We start from the raw sequence: 23,255 nt of genomic DNA, 5'->3' as shown, positions 1-23,255 counted from the left end.
TTTTTTTTGTTGTTTTTTTTAACCAGAACCACAATCCCTTTTTAAATCAAATTAAAGTAGCTTTCACTTCCTAAACCCAACCAGTGAGTGAATGCAGGGTTTAAAAATGACTAAGAAACACGAAGTTAAAAAATTGTGGAAAACAAAGGTCACAACTGGATGGAAACCATAACCTTCTGACTCATAAACCGGTGAGACCCCATGCCATAGACACCTCAAAATATGGATATAGCTTTGGATTTTGAAAACTAAAGCCAGTGCAGAAGTGCCTTTACCATGCCTTTAAAGTGTCTCTTTAATTGCCACCAGGAGGGTATCTCCTGTGGTTGCAAAAAGACTCATAGACTTCATATCCGTAGAAGTCTGTGAGAAAACCAGTCTTCCCTCACCTCTGCACAAACTGTCCTGATGAGTTTACGGGCTCGGTCATTTAAGCTATAAATCCAAGAAAGGAGGTCTAATCAGACTATGTTCATTAATGACTGAATGAGGAATTAGCCAATCAGTGAGGAGTTTTAAGCCCATTTCCATCACCCAAAAGGAAAATAAGAGAGATGGCAGAGGCTTCAGAAGAGAACTTCATAGACCATCTTTCAAACCGTCTAAATTCCCGTCCAGGATACAGCAGAGGTTAAAGATATCAGGCATGATGATGATGTCAGAAAGGAGAAGTAAAGGTCGGTTGTAAGCATTTTACAGACATGCAGCAGCCAGTATTTGGTGCACTAAGGTTTTAGTCTGGTGATGATTGTGAGCTCCAGTCTTGACATCAAACCAAATATTCCCTTCCTTTAAATTCTGGACAAAGGAAATGAATTCACTGACTCCGATGAGGTGCTGAAGTCTATGGCAGGTGTGGAAGATCTGTCAGAAACATGGATACATCATTATGCAGCAATATTTGGATTAGCCATTAACATTTCAGCATCCACTGTATTTATGCAGGGACGATCTGTTGAGCAGCACAGAATGTTTGCTCAAAACAAATTCGCTTGACTTACTTGAAAGGCTGAAAGTCTGCGCTTACACTCCACAACATTATTTTAAGTCTGCTGCTGCCAACGGTTTGGGGAATTGTACAAGGGAGGGTTTCTCTAGTGGCCAGTCAATCAGTGATTGGGCTTGGCCTGAATGCGTTGCATCGAATCCAGCTTAAAAAACAGGCCAGAAAATGATGCATGATTTGCATTTAAACAAATTGAATTTCCATTGACATACTAGAGTTACTAGCAGTGTGTATGGTGGATACTGGATTTTAATTTTGATTTCTGCTAGCCTTCCCACAAATATACCAGCATACTTGCTCTTTCTTTTGCCTGTCTCTTTGATAGACTAGCAAATTTACAGACGAGGAAATAACTGAATCGATCACATATTCTGCTTGGCAGTGGTAAATAAAGTACCGGTTAAGTGCTCCAGTAAACTCAGAGAATGATTACATTTAAAACTCTTTAGATATGATTTTATGACCTAACAATACTGTGTAGAGAAACCCAGCAATCCCTTCAAGCACAATGGGAGGACCACAGAGATGAGCAGCTAAATGAAATTCACCCATTAATTAGAGCTAATTTGTTAGCCTGCAGTGCAGGGCCAAACATGTCTTCTGAGAATAAGGCCTGCTGCTACACGGTACACAGTTCTCTGAAGACAGTACAAAATCTAAATCTGTACATAGAGCTTGGACTTGGGGTGAAACCCTCCATGCATGGACAGGAGCTTCCTTGTCTTGATGTCAGTGGCTTCTATTTCCTCCTTTGGCCATCTTATTATCCTAGCAGGGTACTTGATCACCGGCAGGGAGTAGGTGTTGATAGAGAGAGATAATATATATTGTATAATATACTGAGATGGATGATTGTTTGTATGCATAAGCTAAAAATAAATGATTAAAGTACAGATGATTAAGATGGATAAAATTATATTATTTACAAATACGGGAAGTCATTGCATTAAGCTCATAGATGTGATGTGTGTTCTACTTGCTAGTCTGTCTATAAGGTGCAGTACTATACTGTACTATACTGTAGCAAATTAAAACGTACAGCTCTGCTATCACTTCCAGCATAAATGAAGACAGAAAACTAAACAGCAGTGACGTTTGTAGGGTTACTGAAGTTGGGCTAGCTGGTATATAATGATGTGCTACGTGACCGCTAGTGACACAGCTATGTTAGCATAATATAAACAAGCTAACTTTTTTTCCACTCGATAAAACTTAACGTGAGTTTTCTTGGTGGTCAGAAACAAATGTAATCGCATGGCAGGATGCTGTAAAAGGACCAAACTTCAGCCAGGAGAACAACTGAGATAATCCATCCACAATACGAGGTTAGTCATTCATATACTGCTGCATGGGCTGGGCTGTAGTTACATCCTAAGGTTTTAAAAACTGAGCTTAAATAAATGATTAGCGGTAATAAAAGCCGAGGGAGGTCAACGGTGATCACTGACTGTTTTAGGAGCTTTTTGAGATCAAATAGAAGAAAATACATAACATTAAACATGTTAACAGCACAAAAGCCATATTAAACGCAGGCTACTTTAGACCCGGAAGTAGGATTCGTCGCGTCATCACTGAACAACCGGATAGCAGACACCTGGCTCCATTGTTTCCTCACTTTAACACCTCTACTCTTCCTAATTTCATTTTTGATTTTTGTCCCATGTCCAACAGCATACTGTCAACAATATCTTTTTGTTAAAATAAATATTTAATGACCACCAATTTGCAATGATTAAGCTGCACTCAACCAGGAAGAGAAACTCATGAGATTGGAATCTTTTTACTAGAGTGCTACACAGCAAATCCAGCATGTCCAAATTAACACTGTCGGATTTGATTTCAACACTATTAAAGTGTCTATATGGGTCCACACCAGAGAGTGTTAATTTAACTCTTTTTGGAGAGTTGGTACGTTAACTCTGATTTAGTGTTAAACACCAAATCTGTCTGGAGTTGATAATTTAACACTTGGTGTTAAGAGTTTATATATTAACTCTCAAAGAGTATTTTAGTTTAACTACGTAAGAGTTATCTTCTAATTCATTCTTAAAAGCGGGAATTTTACTGTTCTGAACTTCTAGAAATTTCTTTTGGAACTAAACATTTACTAAAAAGATGCAATGGTTTTTGAAAAACATTTATTCTGAACTGTGCACCACAATTTCAAAACATTTTCTGAAAGATGTAACAGTATACATGTTCTCACTTTCATTAGAATTGTGTTTATCAAAAGGTCTGACATGGTAAATGCAAATAACAGCATTCTCATCACTTATTTCTTCAATACAATTTGCATGTCCTTCATTCATCCCTTTGTGGAACTTCAACGCACTTCTGCTCTCCCCCATATTCCATCTTCACAAGCATATCCTGTGCGGAGATTGAATAAAAATTAGTTGACACTAATTAATGGCACAAATAATCCAGTAAACAATTGCAGCACAGTAAAAAAGAAAAAGGAATCCTCTTTGAGCCATTACTTGTGTAAAGTATTTTCCCAAAAGACAAGGACACAGGCAACAGGTAATACTGAACTAAATGTAAAACCTCAACCTTTTTCATTTTTACCTAAACCGTGTGCACAAAACTCTGGAGGGATCTATGCTAACGTAGAATCCAGTCAGGACGTCTGCTACTGCTGTTTGCTCATTTTTTTTATTTTTATGGGCGATCGGTTTCAGGCTTCAAGCAGCACCGTTATACCAACATTTCACATTCTACACATTGTTTTAGGTGTATTTGACCAAAAGCTTGACTGAAAATTCACATGCAAGCTTTTTTCAAGGCTGTGGTATTTGCCCGCAAACAATACCTTTCAGCTAGCTAAAACAGAATATTATGCTATCACCGAGCAACATGGCTAATGCCTTCCACACAGCTTTGTCTCAACTCCAACATCCTGCATCGTCCCGGTCCCCAAAAAGAACCGGCCCAATGAGCTGAATGACTTCCGACCGGTGGCACTGACGTCACATCTTATGAAGACTCTAGAGCGGCTCTTCCTCAACCTCCTCCGACCACAGGTACAACATGCCCAGGACCCACTACAGTTTGCATACAAGGCGGGTGTCGGAGTGGAGGATGCCATCCTGTACCTCCTACACAGAGCCCACTCACACCTGGATGGGGGAAAAGGCACGGTCAGGATCCTGTTTCTTGACTTTTCCAGTGCCTTTAATACCATCCGGCCCTGTATGCTTCAGGAAAAACTGAACAGGATGGAGGTGGACCCCTGCCTGGTGGCTTGGATCTCCGACTACCTCACCGACAGACCACAGTACGTCAGGCTGAAGGACATCACGTCTGACACTGTGGTCAGCAGCACAGGAGCACCACAGGGAACTGTGCTGTCCCCTCTTCTCTTCACCCTGTACACCTCTGACTTCTGCTACAACTCTGAATTATGCCATATTCAGAAGTTTGCAGATGACACGGCCATCATGGGGTGTATCTGGGATGATCAGGAAGAGGAGTACAGAAGTCTGGTGAGGAACTTTGTCGCATGGAGTCACACAAACCACCTGCAACTCAACACCTCAAAGACTAAGGAACTGGTTGTGGACTTCGGGAGGTCCAGAGAAGGTCCACTGCCGGTTCAGATAGAGGGGGAGGAGGTGGAGGTGGTCAACAAGTACAAGTACCTCGGGCTGTGGGTGGACAATAAACTGGACTGGTCATGCAACACAGAGCACCTGTATAAAAAAGCCCAAAGCCGACTGTACTTCCTCAGGAGGCTGAGGTCTTTTAACATCTGCAGGAAGCTCCTGAGGATGTTTTACCAGTCAGTGGTTGCTGGAGTACTTTTCTATGCTGTGGTGTGCTGGGGGAGCAGCACAGCAAAGAGGGACTCATCCAGGCTGGAGAAACTGATCAGGAAGGCTAGCTCTGTGGTCGGCATGAAGCTGGACACTCTGGTGACAGTGGCAGAGAAAAGGACATTAAAGAAACTGATGGACATTATGAACAATGCTGGGCATCCTCTGCACACGGCCATAAACAATCAGAAGAGTCTGTTCAGTGACAGGTTGCTTCTCCCCAAGACAAGAACTAACAGACTTAAAAACTCCTTTGTCCCACACGCCATCAGACTGTTTAACTCCTCTCTGGAGGGGAGAGGGAGTGGAAACAGGAGGACAAAGGAGGGGGGAACAACTAAGCTGTAGTGCCTCTTCACCTCACTGTACAATACCTTGTGCAATACTTTTTGTAAATAGTCAACAGTGCAATAGACTCAATACTTGAAATGTGCAATTCACTTGTATTTTTATTTTTTATTCCTATTTATTCTATTTATCCCCTTTGTATATTTTATTTATATTTGTCTCTGTATTTATATATATGTGTGTGTGTGTGTGTGTGTGTGTGTGTGTGTGTGTGTGTGTGTGTGTGTATATATATATATATATATATATATATATATATATATATATATATATATATATATATATATATATATATATATATATATATATAACAATTCTGTAACTGTAACTTCGGTCGTTGCTGTGCTTTTTTTGGAAGTCGAATTTCCCAGAGGAACCCACCCGAGGGATTAATAAAGTTCTATCTTATCTTATCTTATCTTATCTCTTAAAGAGCCACAGAAGTAAAAGCTCGTAATAATAATTGAAACAATCTTTGAAAGAATGACTTACCAAGCATGGCAAACAACTCAAATATGTAGAGCAAAATGTTCTGAAACGGCTTCACTTCAGCTTCGATTGGAGCCGTGCTGGAGGCGGAGTCTGTGAATTTACTCTATTGGTGTCATAGCCCCTCTAGGAGTTCAGAGTTAAGAGGTCAAGAGTTAATGTTTCCATTGTAACACCTCCAGATTTGACAGAGAAACACTCATTTTTAACACTCGATTTTAACTACTATCATTTTACACCTCAGAGTTACATTAAAAGAATGTGACTCTGCTTAGAGTAAAATTAACTCTACTTTTGCAAGAAGACTATTAACACCAAAACATTTAACACTTTTGAATTTGCTGTGTATGCACAGAAATGTGCTTGTATTATTTTGGTGATGCAAAAAATATAAAAATGTTGTTATACTTTATTCTAATCTGAGTGTTTTACACTGCTGTAACTGCAGCTGATAGGACACGTAGAGAACACAGTGGAGGGTAGAACACACAGCAGGAATACCTGTTCAATCAACACTGATTTGACTTTGATCTTTGATTTCCATGTCTCCCTCATCAGGTTGTGGCATCCAGTTTAAAGTTTCAGAGTTCTGATGTGTAGCCAGAGTTCTCATGTTGGCAGCCAAAACCTTCCCCCAACCACAACCATGAATTAACCATTGTTTTATTATCATAACCATCTACCCCTACCCATTCATTCAACACATCGGTGGGTTGGACAGAATCATCCAATAGTGACGTTCATAAAACCACTCAGACCGCCAGTCGTCAACTGAAAAATCCCCACTGCGCAAAGCACAAACCTGTTTTGCACTTTCCTTGTGCTTCTGTTTATTTCTCTCTCCTTGTCTCTTCTTTGTGGCGTCGGTGGTCTTAGACTGCCCTTTATGGCCTGAAGGGGTTCCTCTGCTGAGACTTGCTGCTTCTCCTTCACTCACACTCTATGGTCTTTAATTATTCTGTGTCGATTTGTGCTGCACACAGTAGAATGTGTGAAAAGTTAAAGCTATAACAGATCACTTTGGGTGGGAGTTGCATGTGGGTGCCTGCAAACCTGAGAAAACTCCCTCTGAGGTGTAAATAGCCCTCTCTCCTTCTCTTTCATATCTTAAAGCACATTGAGAAGTTGCAGCTTGCATACTGCATTAATTATCAGATTAAGATTCAGAAAACATATAAAGTTTGTCAAACATAATATTCTGATGTCTTCAGATTAAACTATGCAATAGATGCATCTTCACCAGCAACATTCTGCCTCCAAATGAATGCTCACAGCACTGCCTGTATAGCAATATATTATACTGCACTTTGAACTAAAGTGTTTGCAAAAGGTTGCCTCTGTGTTTGCATGGAGGCACACAGAGTGATGTTAACATTTGCTTCTGACTACCAGGCAAAAAGAAGTCCGAAGTTCATTCTTTTAATCTGTTTTTTGTTAAACCTGAGAACCTTCTCCACCTTGCCCTACCACAGCAGTAATGTGCAGCTTCCACAATGACTGACTGAAGTGCTTGTTTAAACACTGCCTAAGCTCACAGGCTATGGAACAACAAGGCGAGGGATACTTTTCCCCCCTAAGTCTGTACAGAGTTAGTGTAATTTTTAAAAAATCAGCCAAAAAATTAAAATCTCATCCCTGATATTTTGTTGGTCACGCTGCCAAAACCACTCTGAGCAATTGCATTGAGAACCGCACCTCTGGAGTTTGTGGTGGTGTTCTGCACTAAAACATTGTCAACAAATAGTTTATTTGTTGGGGTTGGGGTGGGGACTCCATGAATCTGCATACTCTAGCTGTTCCATCAGATTAGAAGCAGGGAGGCCAGGTTAATGTCTTGGGGTATTTTTCATGTGCTTTTTCATGATTTTCTGCATTGCTCTGCTGTGGGAAAGTGCTGCTGCTGCAGAATATGGCACAATCAAGAAGTGTGTGTTTGGACTGCAAGACCGACAAAGGAGCATTCGCACATCTTCAGATCGCTCTCAGTGTAAAATGTAATTGTTCCCAGAACTTAAAAAGTACAGCATACTTAAGATGACTAAGTTTAGGCAACCTAGTCATTGTGAGCTTGGTAAGTTTCATGTATAGTGGGGTCTTTTATTTTGAAACATGATTATTCCTGTGTCTGACTTCCTGCCTTGCTCATCTGCTCTGTGCATCTTGGTGTGGCTTCTCTCAAAACTAGAACTGGTCCAGTTTGATTGATAAAATGGTGCATTTGATAGAGTGAAGAGCTGCTTCTGGAATACATTGCATTCGGTGAAATTGTAAGCGTTTTGTTGTGTTGGTATTGTCAGCTCAGAGTTCAGGGATGGAATATAAGCCTGCAGTTATTCAACAAACGTATCTTAAGCTTTAATGTCTTGGATATTAGTTGTATTTAGTAAAGTTACTTAAAACAAAAAAAACAAAAACAAACATGTCACACTGGCATAAAGACTATAACATGTCTCTGGCCTTTCTCTGCAAGATACATTTTGGTAAGAACTGACCTAAAACCTCTTTAACGGAAGTGACCAGTAGATATATTGGATCACACCACCTGCACATGAGCGTATGCATGCAACACAACTGCATAAAAAATCTGCCAAACCCTCCGTGTTACTGGAGTCTTGAGCAGTGAAATGCTCTCACGCCTCCTCACCTGCATAGTTTCTCTGCTGTCTGGTGGGTTTTCTCAGAGTTTTTTCCACCGTTAAACAGAGTTAATGAGAAGCTGTGAAAAAGTGAAGCCGCAGGTTCTACTTCTTAATTAATGGCATCAAGTATATTTAGTAAAGCTCCTGGAGAAACTGAAGAGTTGGGCATCAACTGAAATGAGTTTTAAGGTTATTTCTTAAATGCAATTTTTAAATAAATGATAAATATTCTTGAAGCAATCACATATAAACAACATTCTGGGGGTAAGTTTACAATGAATATATCAGCACCCGAGAGCCTGTTTTGAAAAATAATTGACTTTGACCTTTTTGCCTCTTAAGCCTGACAATCAGTGTAGAAGCACCAAAAGTTTCCTGTTAACAACTACAAAGGCAGCTTCATTGCTTAAAATGACACACAGCCACATAGAAGAGTTGAAAGAGAGAGCTTACTGTAAAAGGTCTGAAGGGGATCTTCATTATTCTGTTTCTTTTTGTACATTTGCCAGCTGTAAAGTGTTTGAAGTGGTTGGGGCTTAAGAGGAACCATTTACACAGACAGTGGGTTTAAAGTAGTCCACTTTCTTGGACGTCAAAGCCCAGTCAATTTGAGACCAGCTCTGCTGTATATGATAACAGGACAAATACATTAAGCAACTCTGGAAAGACATTACTCATTCTGTGCTATGAGAGGACTGTGAAAGCTTCACATCGAGGCAATACCCAAAGCCAACACTGCAAACAGCTCGAGACAGGTAGTTTCTATGGCGCTGAAGACAGAATCAACAACACAGTATTGTGATGACAGCTGTTGGCTAAAGACAAGTTTGGGGTTTTTTCTGCTTGAAAATGCAGTCATGAGTTCCTATAAGTGTCTGTAGAGGCAGTTCAAACACAACCGCAGAAAAGTGTTTACAAGCTGTGTATCTACCTTATTTAACTCAACCACAACACAGCATTCCTGCTTCATTCACTTTTGCATTGCTAAGGGGAAATAATGCTTTACATTACCCATCCATCCATTTTCTTCCACTAACATTTATGTTGTGAAGCTATAAAATGCTTTTATGTGTTTCTGACGGCAGATATCATTTCTTCTTAAAAGCAAGCCCTTGCTTGATGTGCCCTGCAAAACCTTCCCAAGTCAAAGATTCCTTCACAGTTCATGAATATCTTAACAAAACTTGGAACAAAAGTCTGAATTTGTATGCTGAAGTGGAGGTTGGAAGCTTTTACATGTAGTCAACACTGACAGATTGTAGGGAATTTAATTTGACCGCTTGAAACTTAAGGACTCATTTATGGTCACAGTCTGTCCATGTGGAGCTCACATGTGAATCTTTCCAATCTCGATAAGAAGACGATTTTGGCTTGAGGGATAGTAACGCTGGTCAACCAGTCTGTCCAGTACTGTTGCAAATAAAAATATACTACTAAAGATTGGATGGATTACAGTGAAATTTGGTCCATCCATCCACCCTTCCACTTATTCCGTTTTGTTTACAAGCCAGTGGATGTTTTTGCTGGTCTAAGGTCTTCCCCAGGGTTTCTTCTTGGTTGGACATCTCACTTTGGAAGCACGCTAGAGAGATTCCCAAACAGCCTCAGCTGGCTCCCTTTGACATAGAGTATCACAGGCTTTACCTCCAGCCCCTCTTGAACAACTGAGCTCTGCCTCACTGCACTATCCCAAACCACAAAATTGAACACTTTGGCTTCTCTCAGAAATTCTGTCCGTAGAACTTATGAACATAATTGTTGACAAAGGGCAGCCTTGGCAGGGTCTATGGCCATCGTCCACCATTTGCCTCTGTTAACTGACATGATATGCAAAGCTAAATGAAAAACTAGCCATAATTATTGGTATCCTTTTCCTTTAGAAAATAACAGGTCCCTGACACTGGATAGTGCTTCTCTGAAGAATGTCTTGGAGATCATCTAATTTCATTGTTCTCATTTCATTGTGTCCCAGATGCATCAAACTGAGCCTCTTCCATGTTTTACAGTGGGGGTGGGGTTCATTCTACATTCCTCTGTGACCAAAGAGCAGATGTGTCTTACAAAAACACTTCCAGAAGCATTGTGACTTGTCATCTTAGATTTTTGCTAATTTCTATCAACTTTAAAATGCTTTCTTTCCAAATCAGGATTTTCTTTCATTCAGGACGCAACATGTGATTTGACAAGACCCTGTAAAACTATGAACCGGGGGGGGTTAGCTTCCACGTACCTATTGAACCTTTCCTTGGTCCTTTTTCCACCGCTCAGACTATCTTCCTGATTAACCTGGAGTCAGTGTTTTACTAGGAACACATCTAGAGAGAATGGGTACTGACCTTCAAATTTCTAGTAATTCTCCAAACCTGATGAGTACTTCTCATTGTATGATATACACAGGAGTACTATAGGTTCAGTGATTGTAGGAGTGAAGACAGTGGCGGTAGAACGCTGTCATTTGGGAAACTATGAACACATTTTTATGTTTCTTGCATGTTAAATGTTGGTCCTTTTAAAATGCTTCTTTCATCCAAAGTCTTGTATAATCAGGCTCTATCCTATCACAAAGACTGCATGGTATGATACTAACCCAACCTAAAAATTTGCTCCCAGGCTTCAGGCTCACTTGTGGTTCCTTGAGTTTCTAAAAGTAGACTGGGCTCTAAAAGTAGAGCCTTCAGGTATCAAACCCCTTTCCCATGGAAACAGCTCCCAGTCTGGGTTTGAGAGACAGACACCATCTCTACTTTTAAGGCTAGGGTTCATACTTTAAGCTTTGCTTTCTGGTAAAGCTTAAGTCTGGATCAGGTGACCCTGAACCATCCCTTAGGTATGCTGCTGCTGCTGGGGGACTTCCCATGATGCACTGAGCATCTCTTCTTCCCCTTTGTAACCAACTGCTTCTCCATAGGGAATTAACTGATTTGGGGTTATCACTCTAATATAGTAGGATCTTTACTTTGTAATACAGGTGGAGTACAAAGCGCCTTAAGGCAAGTGTTTATGTAAACTGATGCTACATAAAATAAAAATTAGCGTAACTGTGTTGAAAACATTTGTTGGTCAAATAATTCACTTTTGTTTTTTTAGTTATGATTTATTTTTGTTTTTCTTTAATTGCTTTAATTTTCTTTCAAGAGGAAATTTCCAAATTTGCCAGAAAGGGATTTGTAAGACACAAGTTTCTAGCAACATAGAAGCCGGACTTGCTCATTTTGCACACCTGGCAGAGCGTGCACCAGCACACATGAGCACAGACACATTCAGACAGTGCCATGGCATGTGTAAGGAGCTCCCAAGATTTGGGGGAAGGCTTCCTTCTCAGGCTTGATTTACAACCTCTTCTGCTTCAGTGCTAATTACAGACACACACGGTCTTACACAAATACACACACTCTCACACACCCACAAAGCCTCTGGCAGGAAAGTTAGATGCCATAAAAAATCCTTACTCAGCATGAAAAGCCTTCATCAGATGTGCATCCTCACGAGTCTGGACTCACCTTCACTGACTGCCAGTCTACCTTAGGACTATAATTCATGACTGTTTTGACTGCTACGCTGATGAAAGTCCATACAGTTTTAACCCCCTGATGTAGTTCTGTTTTAAAGTTACAGTCATCAGCATCGTTAAATTCACTGTCTGGATCTGCCCTGAATGACCTCAGTGGATTGTTTTGTTGTTTGTGCTTTGTTTCTCCTGTCGCCACCAAATGATGAACATACTTTGCTATAACAGTCAACAGTAACTGCTCTCACAGAGACCCCCACTGCTCAGTGTAGCTCAGTATTTTAAACCTAAATGGGCTGGATGTAGCACTTGGCCATTTCACAAAAAACATCTTAGCACGGTTTGGTCCACACAACGGCTGGCTGCACAGAATTAGTCACATGAAGCAGGAGGGTCACAGGATGCCTTGAGGACACAGAATGACTTTGTCCTTTAATTCTAGGATTAAGACAACTTTTCAAAGGGCCTGTTATTAGATAAATAATTACTTTTAATAGTAGCTTTGATTACTGAATAGATAAATATAGATGAGTCTTGAGCATTTTAGTAAGCACAGATGTTGTACACACTAAAAACTGTGAGGCAATTTTTAGTGTGTACAACATCTGTTTGTTAACTAAAGAAACCACAAGAAAACTTTCATACTCAAACAAATGACTCAAAATAAGGTTTTCTAGGAACCTAACAAGTATTGAATGTTACACAAGGATCGAAACCAAAAAGCCATGAAGTCTGAATGTTTATCTGGACATATGCTACACATTAACTGCATTTGCTTTGTGTGTTTATTTGCTGCAGAGGTGCATGGGACTGAAAATCCACTCACCGGGAGACCGCCTCTAAACCCATGGATTTGGCAGAAGACCGCCCTCGAACAATACCTTCAGGACCGCAGAACAAGGATGAAGATAAATCAGAGAGTATCTCAGGTCAGGGTTAAATCTTTTTCCTATAATTTAGCTACAGGTAAACAATTCAGGGTTCATTTCACTGGGATTTGTTTTTGTAGACTAACTGGTAACCTGAAGTATATTGGCTCCATGTCTGACATAATTGGATCCACAAGTTATTATAAATCGTACGAGCAAAACTGTTGTAATTATATATTGTAACCTCCCCTGCAGCTCATCTGCCTGACATGGAAACAAAGAAGCATGTCGTTAAAAAGAAACAGCTGAAAAGAAAAAAAAAAAATCTCAGCAGTGTGTAATGTAGGGGCCTATTCGTTACCTGCCTATGTTACATCTTCTTTCTAGGCCTACAAAAGATAATCATTACAGGATACAGCGAAATGTTTGCCCATCAAAAGAAGCAGTGACACAAGGTCAAAAATGTGCTGTGTGAGCAATAATGTCTGGTACAGTGGTGCCCTCCTCTGGGCACTGTTTTACTCAGACAAACAGATTAATATGTGCACACAATAAACACACACTCACTTTTTAATCCTTGACATTCTCTATATTTTTATGCGTTTTACAGGCCCAGCTCAATCTCAGTCCATAGCTTACTTGGTAGGCTCCACATTTTCCACCCTGTACCATGCTTTAATATAAGCGCTCATTTATGTGCTATAATAGAAACTGTGAGTGTTGAAAAATACACCAGTTGATATGAGCTGAGGTGACAGTTACAGTGACATCAGATTCTTAATGCAACGACTATTTGTTTGTAGAGAAATTCTTTGTATAGCTTTGGCAGCTGAAGGCCTTGTGTTTGAAATGCTTTCAAACATAATGACACATTTCCACTCTGATGATTTACTGATGCGTTTGTTAATTAAATAGAAAGTTGCAGAAGCAACAGTGCCCCTATTCAGCCACAGGCGTCTTCAGTAACTGCTCATAATGAGCACCTTTACTATGAAAAGCGATCTTGTTTTTCTCACCACAGTGGAGTGGCAGTTGGCAGTTTGATGCAGTCTTTACATTAAAACCCCGCCCCCTTCCATTCTTTAGCACTCACTCATCATTTCACAGTGCAACACCGCAAAAAATTAAAAACAGTTCCTAGAAAGTCGTCAATGGGCTGGCGTGCAAGCACACATATCCTGTTTCATGCAAATGAGCTTGGGCCTGAAGGGGGCTACGCATATGGACGCCCATATATGTCTCAATAAGACAAACAATGATATGCTTTTGCTCATTTTCTCCCTCATTTAACAACCTCGCTTGCAGCCAAATAAAACAAAATACACCAAGAAATAATAAGCGGGGCGGTACAATACAATGTCAAGATCATTAGAAGCAACAAAGGAGACAGTGCAGTAAAAGGAGTCGTGCAGCTGGGCAAGGGGAGGGACTTCAAATGACTAGTGTTGAGTATATGCACTTTGTTGTGAATAGTCATTGGAGATCATAGAGCTATATGCTGAACACAGGCTTCACTGTCAGAGCTCTGGTTGTGACAGATTTCTCTCTCTTTTTGTCTCTTTCAATTTTCTTTTTGACAAAAATAAAAAAAAAACTGTGACAGCCATATTCATTCAGTACATGCAGACATGTAAGAGGGAAGCAGCCCATTTTTATAGAAAAAGATACCAATGGGCGAGTCTGTGGCTCCACAGTACAGAGAGGGACACAGGGAAGAGTGGTGTCCATAACTTCCAAAGCCAATAACAAAATGTAAGATATAATGTATCCAACTTAATTCATAAAGATTAAATTACTGCAATCCAATAATCCAATAACAAGTATAATAGTCAGGTTCTCATCAGTGTACCCTAGTTCCCTAACACATGATGCAGACCTCATTAAGCCAGCTCACTCATATTCCAACATAGGCTCAAGTAGCATTGGGTGCCTAGGCTGACCTGGAATCAAACCACTGATCCAATGTTGCTACCAGACTATCCAGCTGTTATTTTGTTGACTGTTGACCTAATGAGAGAGGTTATATGCAACAAGTGGGAATTATAGAAGAGCCCAAGACCAAAGATCCACTCTGGTACCTCAGTGCTCTAACATCTGTAAAAGAAAGCTACTGCTGAAGATAGTGATTCAGCGGCTACAGCGCACTGGGAACCGTCGTTGACTGCCGCCATGATTCTAGCCTACGTCACAGCGTCATGTGCACTTTTTACATCCAACACAAAAACTGCAGTCGTGGTGCTTTGACTGTACTCAGAACTCGGAAATTCTGCCTTCTGAATAGGAAGATGTAGGTAACACCAGACTGCAGATGAGCTGCATACAGGGCTGGACTGTGACAAAAAATTGTCCTGGGCATTTTGACTCTGGGCCCACCATTATAGGAAAAATCATAAAGCCTTTGAATGAAAACAAACACTGTTGTGACAGTGATGTACACTGTCTTGATGGTATATATGCGTTAATCTATCAATCGTTTGTTGTAAGGCTCAAATAATTATTTTTTAAAAGCTAGACATTTTAAATGAGAATAAGAAAGAAAAGTATTTCTTTGTGCGCCCCTCTCCCTGTTAAGGCCCTACCTTGCCCCCCCTGCACAGTAACCAGCTGATCAGTTTCATGATTGAAGTAGAAACGGGAGAGGGAGAGAATGAGAGAAGAAGAGGCAGCTGACAGCAAAAGACAGAATAACTCCAGCTTTGTGTCTTTTTCATTGTAGCTGAAGTCTGGGACAAACTGTGTTCCTTTTCACCTCAATACTAAACGCGTAATATTTTGTCTGAATACGGAACGATTCCGTTTTTTACGGGACGGTTGGCAACTCTACTAATTAACCTTATGAACAAAATAAAGTTCAACATCAGTAACATCATAGCACCCACCCAGCTGTATAGAAACCCCGTCATGCTAGCTAGTACGCAGTACGAAAAACTCAGCATAACGAAAATAAACTCCACCTAAACTTGGTTTATATCTGACCCAGATAGACTGCAGGTCATAACTTCTTACCTGAAGTTCAGTTCACCTGACAGTCAGACCGGCGGCCGCTACGAGGCTAACAGTGCACTGATAACATTCATCAGGAAGTACATGGGGCTGTGGAAGAGAACACTATAGACCCATTCCAGGGAATTTCACAAGTTACCATCAAGTGCAGGATATACCAAGGTGACGCGGTTCTGCATAGGCCTCCCCCTAAACCAGCTCATAACAAAGAGTGAACACAGATATACTGTAGATTCAGGAGTGGTGAAACCATCAGCTGTCAGTCATAAGTGAGTGAGACATGAATTTACTGATCCACCTACTTGGGGTTAACAGGCGGGATTGAAGAGTATTAGAACACTATTATGGAAGACCAAGGCCCTGCATGGGATGTATCATAGACAGACAGAAGATGTGGCTAAGATAGTGTACTGGCACATCTGTACCATATACAGATTAGAAGTCCGTAACTCCCAATCAGAGATACCACCACAGGATGTTGAGAACAACAGTGCAGTGGGACTTCGAGTTCCAGACAGACAAGTTGCTGGCCAACCAATCAGACATAGTGGTGGTTGACAATGAAGACCACAATTTTAATAGATGTGGCAATCTCAGTGGACAGCAACATCAGGAAGAAGGAGCACAAGAAAATAAAGAAGTGCCAGGAACAACTGGAGCAGATGTGGAGGTTAAAGTCCTAAGTGGTAATAGAAGTATTAGGAGCTGAACTCCCAAACTGGAAGAGAAACTCCAGGCACATCATCAGGTCAGTCGTGGTGACAGGCTGCAGTAAATAAAAATAAAAAGATAAAGACTATTACACCAAACCACTTCTGTAAAAGGGGTGTCTAAATTACAACTTAAGGACTGCTTGTCCAATCTTGAGACATCAATCTCAACACGAGTCTTTCAAGAACACACATGGGCAAAATACAGCCCAGAATCAGTCCAGGGACCATCTTAATCTGGCCACTAACATCCCAATATGTAGGAGCAGGGACTCTGCTCTGAAACTAAAAGTTGTCTTTGACATGTTGGTTTATGTATGTCTTTATTAGGAAAAAGAAAAGGAGTCTAACACAGAGAGAGGGGGAGAGGGCTTTTCATCTATATGTTCAGATGTCTGATAAAGTTCGTGGCAGACTGTGCCTCCTCCCGCTCCCTTCTCTCATCCTCAGCCAACTAATCATAAGAACAGACCCCTTTGATCCCACGGGTAGACTGGCACTCGGTGTGTGTGTCTGCATTACAGTGCACACTTGAATACACTGTAAATGTGCAGAACAAGAAGAGTAAGTACAGGAAAAGTGTGCTAAGAATTTTGTGCGTGCATGAAAGCACAGGTTTGTGTGTGTCTGTGTGGTCATGGTCGTGGCCACCAGTTGAGTTAAGCAGCCCAGTCAGTTACGTTCCGCTCCAGCAGACTCACATCAATAATATTGGCTGAACTGCTGCTTGTCTAACTGTGGCTCATAAAAATGTTAACTATAAATGTGTATATTTGTGACATTTTTACAAGATGCACAGATGTATTTTATTTCACTGTTCTTTTTTTTTTGTTGGAGAACATTTTGCTCGGCCTCCAGCACAAGTCAAATTTAACCTACCTCTCTTTTTTGCCTCGCCTAAAAGTGACTACAGGTGTATTTGTACATGTTAATTACTCACTGTTGTTTTTCTCCCTCATCATGTAGAGTGCCTGTCAGCAGGAGTTGGACAGGGTCTTAGAGGAGATTGCTAAAATGACTTCAGAGGATAACAGAGGCCCACTGGAGAACCTGTATCAGCTCAAGTTTCCAAACTGTGACAAACATGGACTGTATAACCTCAAGCAGGTGAGCTGCTGGCATATCACCTGTCCTACGTCACATTATTTTACAAAAGAGAACATTTGGGTCAGATAAATTCACAAGAGACCCATCCATGATATATGTATGGTAAGACTTTTCACGTTTTTGTTATTTTATGTTTTAGATTCTTACAGGATATAATTTGAAGCATAATAAAGAAAGAATTGAGACTTCCCATTGACGAGAGGGTAGACATAAAAGGAAGAAAGAAATAGCCCTTGTTGCAAAAAGCCTGCCAAACAATGCTGGAAAACCTGAGAAGCAAACAAAAAATATCTCCAAATTTGGTCAAGTAAATTAAAAAAAATGGCTTTAGATGATCTTCTCTTCAAGTTAAATTCCGGTAGAACTTTCTGTGTCTGTGGACCTCAGCCACCCGTGCGTCAAACTGATGTTACTTTCTTTTAAAGGATAATTATTGGTCATGTCAGCTGTCTTCAGCTAAGACCGAGAATCCAAGCATGAACATGATGCATCAGGTCATGAGTGCAACCAGCAGGATGATGGGCTGCTATTATTTAGTCTCTCAGGGTCAGACTGTCAGTGTGGATTCCACTGATATCTTCACAACAGTATAATTGACTGCCTCTCCAGTGAGTTTCTTATTCCACATATTGTCCAGCCTTGATGTGGTCAGTGTAGCCAAACTGCTGTAAGCTGTGACTTGAGTAGCTTTCTACTTTAAGATCGATCTGCCCCAACAGCAACTAGCAAGAGAGCCAGGCAACAAAATCTCCAAAAGGATATTAGTTAAGTTACTAGAATTGAGAACCTTTTTGATCACAAGCAGAAGCAAAGATGTTTAATAATGCGAGTTTTATGATACACATCTTAAAGCCATGTCTTAGACTCCTGGTTGGGGGTTGTTGTGTGATGAGTCCATCAGTCATCTTACCTAAATGTGATCTATTGCATATTTATGTTCATCCTCTCACTGGAAATCAGACTCAAAAGAGATGATAGAAGGTTATACTGTTATGTATCTACTGCTGGGTAATGTGTCAATCAGCATTACCTTACACACTCATTGGTACTTGCTTCAATCACCGAACTGGAAGTTGAGAAAAGTTTAAAAAAGTTTATCTAGGGTACCAAGCAGTTATCTTGCCAAGTTGAAGGTGCCATATGTCATTAGTTTTTATGATCTCTGTTCACCTTGAATTAATTCCTGCATGGACACAGCCTAATGTGGTAGCATTTTCATTTAATTTTGAGTACAGGTATCCTGGAATAGGATTTTTGAACTGAATGCCTGAGCAGAAAGGCACAACAAAGAATATAGTTTTGAGGAAACTTTCATCCATCAAGGGGAAATCTAAATTGCTGCCCCCGTTGTTCAGAAAACCAGATCCAAACTATCTTTCATTCATCAAACCATCAAAACTCTGAACATGTGCAACACATACTGGTATGCCCAAAATGATCTCTAAAATTCAAGGAGAGTGCAAGTGACTGAGTATTGTGTGCTTATGGCTTATTTTGATGTGATTCTGTTTATGGGGTGTATACAAATGTCAGGTGAGTCACTAAATGTATCTATTTATTTTTAGAGTAACAATCTCATGTAAATCCGTAACCAGTTTGAAGGTGGAAACAGAAAGTAGCAAGCCCAAACAGGTCACCTTTGTTGTCCAAGTAATAATAATAATAATAATAATAATAATGGATTGGATTTTATATAGCGCGTTTCAAGGCACCCAAAGCGCTTTACAATGCCACGTGCCTCGTTTTCCATTCTTTGCCCAGGGTAGTCTAAAAGTTCAGTTTGAGAGACATCATTTCTTGACCAGTTACCCTTTTGTTTATCAAATCTTCCACTGCTGAGCACCATTTACAGTGCTCAGAGCCGCACTCTGCTTATACAAAAAGCCAAAGGACACGGAAGACACAGGTTATACAGTTGTGGCCACATTTCAGTTTCAGAATGGCAATAAAATCTTTTACAGTTATTGTTAAGTAAAACTGAAAATCATAGAAAATTACAAACCACCAAACCAAATGAAAACACTGGTGTCTAAGCAGTGTTTCACATTGTTCCACTGAATTTCACGCCTCATCCTTCATTTGAACTACTCAAAAAAAACAACAAAAAACGTTCTCGTCGTTGGACTAATTCCATTATTCAGATCTACTCACATGTACTGTAAACTCGTTTGTCATCTTTGCTGAATAATACGAACACTGAATCACGCATCAGGAAACTCACGAGTTTCACAATAACGGCCACACCCCAGTCAGTGCTGTCACAGCAGGTGTTTTCCATCTGCTGTCAAAAAGCAGCACACCTGCTGTGACATCACTCCTACGGTTCCTGCTATTGCTGTGGCATGTTTTGGTGATTCAGCCCATAGTGAGCAGATACATGGCGGTTTTATGCTCTGTGGGATTTGCTGGTGACTTACTGTTTCGTGGTGATCTGTAACACAAGACCATAACAAACTCAAGTGGTTGCAGATGTCAACAGGTTTTAAACTTTGCTGGTGGTTATGTAAGTAATGACCGCTGACTTTGATGATGGGAAAGAGCTTCTGTGGCTTTCGGTATCGGTGGAGATTCTTGTGCCTATACATGTGTAACGCATTAAAGTTTTGAGTGCATTTATGTTTCCTCCTTCGCTTTTCACATTTTCATTTCAGTTCCTCAGACTTTCTTTTTGGTTTTTCCTCTTTCACCCACGTATTACTTTGTGGGGTTTCCCCTCTCTTTTCTCTCATTGTCTGAGTCACACTCACACAATTCCTTTGTATCAGCCTGGCAAAATCACCCTGGCAAAAGTATAACTTCCTTCTCACTCCTGCCACCTGCCTCCTCCCCCTGTCTTTTTTCTTAATAAACTCTCACACCCGCCTCTTCCTTAGCGTTCTGCTCTTAAACACACACACAAACGCACAAATGCATGGGGAGATGTTGTCATCATGAATGAGGCAACAAGCTTCTGAGCTCAAGGTTACAAGGCAATAAAACTGTTTGGCGTACTTCATGGGAAGACTTTTGTTAAGCCGAGGAACGAACTGTGCTTCCGACTGGGGGCTTGAATTTGTATTATGCCCATCCATAGACATCAGACAGGGGAGGACAAACAAGGTCACATATCCAGTGTTTTCTTACGAGGATAGTAGAGCAGAAAAGAAGATTTGAATAGGCGCCACCGTTTCCTAAAGCAGGGCTCTCAACCACTCAGCCAATTTTCATCACCGGTCACAAACAACAGCATTGTTTTGGACTAGAGTCCACGGTTCCCAGGGAGGAACACTGTACCTCCTCAACACTCGGCTCCCTTTTGGAGTTGTCCCTCCTTGTCGCGCGGTAATTACTGTAACTGTCACTTTTTTTGTTCTTTCTCATCGAAGGAAGAAAATGGAAAGTCTTTTCTTTCCCCCCAGCTCTTCATTCTTTTCGCCGTCCCCTACCCGGCCGCCCCGCACGCGGGGCGTAAACTGTGTCCACTTCAATTACGACCTCATTTCAGGGGGTTGGGGGGGAAGGGTGGGCTCTGCAGGGGAGCTAGTCTGCTGGCATGCCTCCGTTTGTGCGTGTATGTGTGGGAGTGTTTGCGATCACATGTGTGGCTGTGGATGGGTTGTGTGTAGGGGGCATAACCTGAGGACAGGCTGTTATTGGGTGAGTGTTGTCCCACCCGAATCACAGTCCTCACTCTCATCCAATGACCCCCCGCCGCCAGAAGATCCTCGCACACACACACATGAACACAAATCTCAAGCCACCCTACGCCATGCTTCATTAATGCATCCCCTGCTTTCACTGTGTTTCCTTACCCTCCCGCCTCTTTTTCCCAGTGTTTTCCATCTTGCCTAGTTTGTGTTTTTCTTCTCTCCTTCCAGTGCAACATGTCCACCCACGGCCAGCGGGGAGAATGCTGGTGTGTTGACCCCTTAACAGGAGTCCAGATATCAGAGACACCTAAAGTCAGAGGGGATCCCAACTGTAACCAGTTTCAGGAGGTGCACAGAGCAATGCCCACTGCAGAAGCATCTCACTAGCGCACCATCAAAATGGGGCTGGGTTTTCTTCACAATTCCAAATTTATGAGGATTATTCATCAACAGGTGATGACTAAGCTCATACTCGTATGATATAATACTTTTTTAGGAAAGTGGCTTCAGTAAAAGAGCATAAATGCAGAGTGAACTACAGTATTTTTGCTGGTAAATGGACATTTTTCAGCAGTATGATATGTATTATAATCCACTCAAACTACAGTGCTCATTCTAGTCAAAAAACATGCATAAGCAACAACAGTTCGAGGCAGGGGGACATAAATACATTCTGATGTGTGTTAGGCTTAGGGTCGTCACCAAGTTAGATCATGATAAGTGTCCATCTAATACACACAGAAAAAATCTGGATTTCTTTTAATATTCATCCTCAGTGTCATTATAACTTCTGAAAATAACATGCTGAGGTCTTTAAATGATAGCTTGTTATCAGCTCTGTCAGTCCATCATTCTGGTGATTTTCAGCTAATGTAAAGCTGTCCGAAAGTAAAGCTTTTTAAGGAATATAAGGCAAACGCATAACTTTTAGGGCTACAAGTAAAGAGGCCATTCAGAGACAAGAAAAGCAAAATAACCATCTAAAAGGGGCTAAAATGGTTTGCAATGCTAAGGGGAACTGCAGAGTCAGCTCATTTTCTGCTTTTTTTTTTTTCATTTTAAGAAAGCTCTTTGACATTACACCTAGTCTGATGAAATCAGCATTAATCTGTTAATTATATAGACTTTCAGCCTAAACCTACTAAGGATTTTATCTGCATTTAAATGTCTCATGTAGGATCTCAGTAAGTGCAGTTAGTCTTTTTTAAGAGACTAAATATTATATTGGTTGTGCCTCCATATCAGAAGTCTTACACTGCTCAGTGATCGAAGCCCAAAGCTGGCAATTTTAGAAATTGAAGATGAGAGTCTACCATTATAAATACTGTCTAAGAATCAACCAATAGGAATGGAGCATTAAAATTCTAAACTTACCAGCGATCAAGGAGAATAAATGAAAAACTAAACGTGCAAAACAAAATGTTTGTGCTTCTGATGGAGCAGAAAATGCAGCTGAATTGTGATAGCAAAAGCTTGTTTGTAAGATGCTTCTAGTAGCTGTTTCCACAACGGCGTCATGGTGGACACCCCACAACAGGGATATAAACCTCATTTTAAATATCGTGCCACATACAGCCCACTTTGATCTTAAGTGTTAAGAATTGGTGTCTTTGCTGGGCCATTTCTGGCCCTCAGGCCTTATCTTGACACCACTGGTCTACAAGCATCAGACTCGATGTCCCACTCAAATTTATTCCTTCCATATCGCACAGTTGTAGCTCGCAATGAGCAGCAATGACATCCTAATGTGCTGGTGCATTTAGACTCACAGTGTAGCATTTTGGATAACTTTACATTTATGTTTATTAATCTACACTGCTACTGTTGTATAAATCAATAAATTATTATTAATTTATATAAATATAATAAATGACACAGATTAAATGTTATTCTAATGGCAAAATGGGGACAAACCCCCACTTATTCTTTAGCTGAGTGGAGAATCTTTGAATCGCTGAAGATGATGTGTGCACTATCTATACTCATACATTTTTTAGCAGTAATACTTGGTGAACACTGTTTTAATTAAGATAATTAAGTTTTTATTTCAAGTAATGCTTTCTCTGATTACCTTTTGCAAAATTTCATGTTGATGTGCAAAATGAAATAAAATGCTCTGCCCATGACTGGAA

At 40.6% G+C, this 23,255-nt stretch overlaps 1 protein-coding gene across 1 annotated transcript in view; it reads left to right on the top strand.

Moving 5' to 3' along the window:
• Positions 1-23,255, top strand: part of LOC113008034 (insulin-like growth factor-binding protein 2-B) — a 28,912-nt gene extending 5,657 nt beyond the window's left edge. Inside the window, exons 2-4 of the mRNA XM_026145150.1 lie at positions 12,604-12,734; positions 17,354-17,494; positions 21,352-23,255. Of these exons, the coding sequence (XP_026000935.1) occupies positions 12,604-12,734; positions 17,354-17,494; positions 21,352-21,510 (431 nt within the window). The 3' untranslated portion in view covers positions 21,511-23,255. The remainder of the gene's footprint in view (positions 1-12,603; positions 12,735-17,353; positions 17,495-21,351) is intronic.

The sequence above is a fragment of the Astatotilapia calliptera genome, chromosome 16 (genome assembly GCF_900246225.1).
Source record: "Astatotilapia calliptera chromosome 16, fAstCal1.2, whole genome shotgun sequence".
Lineage (NCBI taxonomy): Eukaryota > Metazoa > Chordata > Actinopteri > Cichliformes > Cichlidae > Astatotilapia > Astatotilapia calliptera.
Note: the sequence above shows the minus strand (reverse complement) of the source record. Positions and strands in the feature narration are given on the sequence as shown.